The sequence below is a fragment of the Hippoglossus stenolepis genome, chromosome 16 (genome assembly GCF_022539355.2).
Source record: "Hippoglossus stenolepis isolate QCI-W04-F060 chromosome 16, HSTE1.2, whole genome shotgun sequence".
In the NCBI taxonomy this organism is placed as follows: domain Eukaryota; kingdom Metazoa; phylum Chordata; class Actinopteri; order Pleuronectiformes; family Pleuronectidae; genus Hippoglossus; species Hippoglossus stenolepis.
In genome coordinates, this window is record NC_061498.1 from 10511055 (window position 1) to 10517716 (window position 6662).

Here is a 6662-nt window from a genome sequence, read left to right on the forward strand (position 1 = left end):
ATAGATAGAAATGTGTAAGATAATAAAATAGAACAAATTAAATGCAATGGCGGTTCCACCTTAGATTTTGTAAAATAGTTTAATTAAATGTGACATGAATTTAAAATAAATAATGTGACATTTATCGTGATAATCATCGACATTGATTGATATACTTTTTGGTCCATATTGTCCAGCCTTATAACAACACACTTTAGATGGAATTATATGTGTGGTTTACTTTACAAATGGCGCAGGGCACCAGGCTGATTAGCAGGAAGAAACTGAGATTTGATTTATAACAAAATAATATTAAAACACTAAAATGTGAGGATTACAATGCAATATCATTATGACAATCACTATCATGTGTTAACCTGTCATTTTACATTTGTCTGATTACACTGACGGCATATGTTCGTTATGATCAGCTTAAAAAGACTTAGTCCACTCGGTAATCTGCATCTATAGCTATATAGAGCTATAGATAGAGCTATAGATAGATAGATGGATAGATTACATGAGGCGATAAGCCAGTCATACTTTGTTTTCAGTAACACAATGGGTGATGTTTTTCTCACAGGGGATAATTTGTTAGCTTCACTGAACATGCTAATTAGAGTCTGAGTGCCCACTTAGTGCAGGATGGTAAATAGGATATTGGCATTCTTGTCTAAACATCTCCCGCAAATCAGCAACATGAGCTTTCTACTTCTTTCAGCAACCATACAATCTCTATTCACTGATGTGAATGAAGACACCTGTTTTGCACAGTGCAGCGTTAAAAACCTAGTGAGGAGCGCCACCCTCTGGAGAATGCAGGTCACAAAATACTTCTATTCTATGGGAGTAGAGCCATAGAACCAAACTTGATTTAAGACACTTTTAAAAAGAGGAAAACAAAAGAAAAATATCGGTTTGTGAATGAAAATAAAAGCAAAGAGAAGAAATTGTTGCCACAGCTCAATTTAATGTGTAAAACAACAGAATTTAATGTGTAAAACATCTAAAAATTGGTCCTGTCCTTCTGTTTCATCTGAGCCAGCACACTTTTAATATGACATTGATCTTTTCTAATTCCAGTCAGACATGTGCGAACAGATCGTGACACGTCCTTCATGTAGATACTTCAGGGGAGCAGTGAACCACAGTACAAACAAAGTGCTGATCCTGTCAAACGAGTAAAGGTTCACGGATGCCCGCAGGTCCCAGATACTAAGAATTAAAGAGGAATTAACAGAACAAAAACAACCTGCTCCAGGAGTCCAATAGTGGATATCAACCACAACGTCAGTCTGTTAGGCCGCCTGCATCTCTCTCTCCAGCTTGTTCTTTGCTTCTCTCCTCTCTGGAAAACAAAGTTAATACATTTTCAATCTGTCTGACATCAGTTACACACGTATGAATCACGGAAGAAATCATTTGTGGTGTGAAAGAACTAAAAGATTCAACTGTACCTGGTTCAGCTTTAGCTGCCTCTGGGACTTCTGGTATTGGCTCAGCAGGGACCTCTGGAAGTGCTATGTCTTCTCCCTGAGGACAGACACAGAACATGTTACGCAAACTAATGAGAGCATGACAAAAATATTCAGTTGTTTAGCTAACAATGTTTTTTGTAGTATATTATATTTACATTGACTGAATAAATCACATATGTGCCTCAAAGGGCTTTATAATCTGTACAGAGTGCCATATTCTGTTTTACTGTAAGTAATTAAACCAAGACGTATTTAATGCCACATGGAAAACATAAAAAAACTGTTTTGAGGGAATAATCTCGCTCTTTGCTTTTATTCTTTAATTGTCCTAAATAATAATTTGTTCTGATATTTTACTCGACTGAAAATACATCAATATATATATACACAACTATTTCCACTGCCATAAAACTTGTGTGTATAATATGTGTATTTGAGAGAGACAAGAGTTAAACATCGTAATTTGTCTAGTTTGAGAGCGTGTGTGTCATTTGGAATAATGATTAGATTACAAAAGAAGAAAAATCTGCAGAGGTTTTAATTATTATGATTCAACCAAAATTATATTCACTGCAGTTTCAGTTACAGCCTGTTATTAACTTAAAATGATACTCGGGCTTTATCAGAATTCTTCCACTGAAGAGACAGATATTGTCTGAGGTCAGAGAATCGACGTGCAGTTTTGGTACGAAATCCACACTTGATACTAAGAGTCTCTTAGCTTTAACCACCGCGCAAAACCAGTCGAAGTGCTACGTAGTTAACAGCAGAAGCCTGTGGTTACACCAGGCCTACACAGCTACACAGTGAATGTGAAGACCAGGCATGCTCCACAAACATTCCCCTCACTGATTACAGGTTAGTCATGCAGATTAACACACACCTGAGTGATGGCTTGCAGCTCTGCTAAAACAGCGTCCTCGTCGTCCTGCGTCAAGGCTCCAGCCAACATTTCATCTATTTGCTGCAGAAGCAAAAAAAAATAAAAGAAATCAGACAAGACACTGGTACATGACTTTCACATGAATATGTAACTGTGGATGAACACAAGTCATTATGTTTGTTGGAAAGTTCTGGTTTAAGTGAGATGCATCCCTTAAACTTGTGTATAATATGTAGATTAAATAAGCAACAAATAAATCATAGCATTGTTAAAATTTCATTTAAAAAGGCTGTAATGTTTGGCCACTACTTGCACTGCAGTTTGAATTAATTTAAGTTGATATCAGGCTTATATTATTATTAGAAAAGTAGAAATGGCTCTGTACATGTGTATTTAACTGACATCAAGCTGATGTTTACCCTTTGATAGTCTATTGATTCCTGGGTCTCATCCAGGATTCGCTCCACATCTTCTATTGACATGATCTGTCACAATGAAGAAAAGAACCAACATCACACACGGCAAGAAAAGTGATTTTCATGAAAAGCGTTTTCCACATTTTCCTGGCAGGCCTGTGAATTTCACACCTCTGCAATCAAGGCGCCGCTTCTCAATCTTCAAACAGTGGGCACCAGCTAGGCCAAAACAAGCCACAAGCTTTCTGTGCTGCTCAATCCTCAACGAGGGATCACATTAAATACAAGTACTGCGCTTGTCAGTGGGAATTCGGACATTGTTGAAGCATACATCGAAATGTATTTTTACAACAATAAAGTGATCAGCATAATTCTTAATACAAAAAGGCAGAAAAAAAGCAATATCTACCTCGTGCATACTCCTCAGACAATCATTTCCAACCTTAAGCCCTTCGATGACTTCCATCTCAATTTGCATGAACTCAATATCTTGAACCTGTTGAAAATATTGGTAAATAAAAACAATTAATATACAAAACTACAGACACGCTTGTCAAACAAATGTGGTTCAATAAGATAAAAACATGATTATTAGAATTATTAAATCCATACTATATTGATTTGTTGCAGATTACAGAACAGGATGAGATCACACATCATGAATCAGAGGCCTCTAACATTAAATATCCAGAGTCACACAGAATCCTTCCTCTGTCTCTTTAATCAAAGCCATCAAGTATAAATCTCTTATTGTCATGTGGCACAGTGATGTTTGGCTTTTGCTAAACTCTAGACACTAGAACTAATATATTTACCTATTGGTGAGGGCAACACACGTTAACATTTGCCAGTGTTGGCCGGTTGGCAAATTAGGGTCAGGGTTAGTTACCTCCTCCAAGGAGTTATGTTTTCACCACTGTCCATATGTTAGTTAGTTTGTAAGGGAGGGATTTCTACAAAACTTTATAGAAGGATGCGATGTGTGTCAGAGAAGAATCCATTCAATTTAGGTGTGGATCCAGAACAAGGGACGGATCCAGGATTTGAAACCAGACCATTGACATTTTCAGTAATTTCCCTGAGAAAAATTCATGGATCTTGATGAAAATAATATAAGCTATATTTAGGGTCTGATTTCTTAAAGTCTGTGCAGTTTGGTGCAGCTTGATCAAATTTAAAAAAAAGAGAATATGTTGTGAATGGAGAGAAAAAATCTTTGCTCCTCTAACGGTGACAAATTGTTAAATGTTGCTGAATTATGATACTGCAGCAAAGGCCAATAGTGATCTTTATATCGAGAGGGAACCAGAGTAATCTCAAACAATTTACCATGCGCTCCAGGTTTGAAATCTGATTCTCAGTCTTTTCTAGCAGCTGATCCTGATATCGTTTCTTCTTGAGAAGCAGCAGTGCTTTGCTATGATGAGAAAAGAAAAAGACGAGGGCTGTTAAGCTGCATTGCATTTATACAAAGAGAAACATCCCTTGTACAGCCACAGCCTTGTTGTTTTGAATGGGGTGGACAAAACAACAGGAACACCCGTCAACATAATACAGTACAGATTGGAGCCTCCAAAAAGGTTGAATCAACATCTGAGGACTTTCATTGAAGAAAGGATTTACTGCAGGACTGTCAGACTGCATTAGTCTTTACTAAGTGTCATTAATAAACTGACATTTGAGTATCAATGTACTGTGTTTTTTTTGTTTTTTGTTTTTTAAAGCTCGTCAACTATGGATTGTATATTCTTTCAAATCAATAACTCTTTCATTATTTACTGTTGAGTAACTTTATTGTGGTGGGAATTCATGATGATTAAGGACGTATTACATGTATATTATATTACACTATTAGATCAGATCCGTTTCAGAAAGTTGCACACTGCCTCGAAGGCAGTAGGCTTCTGATACTCACTCTTTCCTGCCATCTTTCAGCAGCTGCTTGGCGAGAAGTCGCTCTTTCTCCAGCTGCGAGGTGATTTTCTTTTGGTACTGCTTCAGTTTGTCTCTCTGCTGCTTCAGTTGCTGGGGAAAAAACACACAGGGTCACAGATATGAGAAGTAAATGTAGAACTTACATCAAGGAAGTTAACTGAATGCACAATGTATAAAACCAGGATGACTAATTTGCTAAATAATACACACTACACCAAGTGACACACGTCTACTGTGTGAGTTTGTACAAATACACAAAATATAACCTTGAATATGATGTGTATCACTGAACAATATGATAATATACTAAGTAAGAGTTTAATCAGTTTTTAGCTTTTAATATAGCGTCAACAATGACATTAGACACATTTAATTTATATAAAATAAATGTTTTGACAGCATTTCACAGAGAGGGATTTTTCTATTATATTTTAAGTCATTTTTTACTTATATGTATATATTTCAAACAGCAGTCAGAATTCTATGTAAATTTGTGTTGTTTTTACACTTACTGTCTGTTGTTGCCATTAAAGCTCCTTTGAATTGAATTGAAATTTTATTGAATTGAATTGAGAGGGTTGGGGGGGTGGGGTATGTCTGGCTGGTAAAGTATTGGTTACATTAAAATCCAACGGTAAACACCTCGGCTAACCCTGCTCAGCTAACACTAGCCTTGTGTTCCGTGTTAACGGGGGCTGGTCTGATGCTAACGCCGCTAGCAGCTCACCAAAACGGCTTTGTCCTGCTCCGTCACACGCGAGGGTGGAGTCTTTCTCCCAAACACGTTTCCCATTATTTAGCCACATCCCCGCCGCACCCTCCTTCGTCAACACACGGCATATGACCCGTTACTGAACATGTGGCCATGATAAGCAGCCCTGAAACGGACAGCACGGTCAGGCTAACCGACGACCACCATGGCCACACAGTGCTTCCGTGTTTTCTACGGCAAGCGATACAGGTATTCGCGTTAACTGGAGCTTACAAATACCACCCAGTGTGAGTTTCCTGGTGTTGTGGTGATTTCTTATCATATGACACAGCTATGGCCGGATACTAACAGCACAAGTAACACATTACAAACACAGAAAACATCATCCTGCCATTAGCATCACCGACATAAGGGATGAGCACCGCGGGCAGTTCCCTGGGAGTTTAAGGATCAGCACCTTGGACAGCGACCTCTTTAAAAATACTAACCTTAGCTGAGGAAGACTGGAGGATATTATATTATTATTATTATTATTATTATTATTATTATTATTATTATTATTAAATATTATTATTATTATTAATAATAATAATAATCTATATAGTATTACTACTAATATTGTATAGTAGATTATACAGTTGAGCAATAAGATACATAAATAGAATTATGATGGCAGTCAATATAGCACATACCTCTTCTCAGACCCACCTATACCCTGATTGCTACATTTCAAATCACTAGATCCAGATTTGTATTTGGATCTGCACCAAATTGCGCACAATCATGAATATCGGTCCCCTCGAATTATTATTATTATTATTATTTTAAATCACGATCCACATATCCCTTTCAGAGGATTCAATTAAAATGTTGAAAATGAACCTATCTCGTAATGTTAAAAGAAAGTGAAGAAAAATCCTGGATCTGCACCCTGATCCAAATCTGCATTTAAATTAAAAATGTTCTTCCATGGCTCATAACCCTAAAAAACAATCGCAAAACCCTGCAGTGATTTGCTATTGTAAATCAATATCGGGCACAAGAATGTCCTTATGGATTAATAAAGTTCTATCTTATCTCAATTACTAGTGCCCCCCTCCCCCTTCCACATGTTATGCACTGTACATAGCTGCTATAAACAGTAACTTACCATCCACTCAACATCTTGATTTGGCTGAACTCCACGTGTTTAACTGAAGCTAGCCCCCTTCTGACCCACTCAATCTGTAGTACTGGTATTAATCAGACTAATCAGACCT

At 37.2% G+C, this 6662-nt stretch overlaps 1 protein-coding gene across 2 annotated transcripts; it reads right to left on the minus strand.

Annotated features, from left to right (window-relative positions):
• Nucleotides 1-929: 929 nt before the first annotated feature.
• LOC118122808 (charged multivesicular body protein 6) lies at nucleotides 930-5646 on the minus strand. Of its 2 annotated transcripts, XM_035179680.1 has the most exons (8): nucleotides 5419-5644; nucleotides 4672-4781; nucleotides 4086-4173; nucleotides 3166-3252; nucleotides 2760-2825; nucleotides 2341-2421; nucleotides 1437-1512; nucleotides 930-1327 (listed from the first exon to the last, which is right to left on the minus strand). In XM_035179680.1, exons 1-8 carry the CDS (start codon nucleotides 5482-5484, stop codon nucleotides 1278-1280), a joined length of 624 nt encoding a protein of 207 aa, XP_035035571.1. In that variant the 5' UTR covers nucleotides 5485-5644; the 3' UTR covers nucleotides 930-1277. The 2 variants fall into 2 exon arrangements, with proteins under 2 accessions (XP_035035571.1, XP_035035572.1); XM_035179681.1 differs by lacking the exon at nucleotides 4086-4173 and having other exon boundaries at nucleotides 5419-5646.
• Between the last annotated feature and the right edge of the window lie 1016 nt (nucleotides 5647-6662).

Bases quoted from the DNA above. Each gene is read 5' to 3' on its own strand.
- LOC118122808 (XM_035179680.1), bottom strand. From the start codon at position 5,484: ATGGGAAACGTGTTTGGGAGAAAGACTCCACCCTCGCGTGTGACGGAG. The intron at 2,422-2,759 runs GTAAACATCAGC...TTGCTTCTGCAG, and splicing joins AATCAATAGACTATCAAAGG to CAAATAGATGAAATGTTGGC. The intron at 1,513-2,340 runs GTGTGTGTTAAT...GTCTGTCCTCAG, and splicing joins AGCTGCAAGCCATCACTCAG to GGAGAAGACATAGCACTTCC.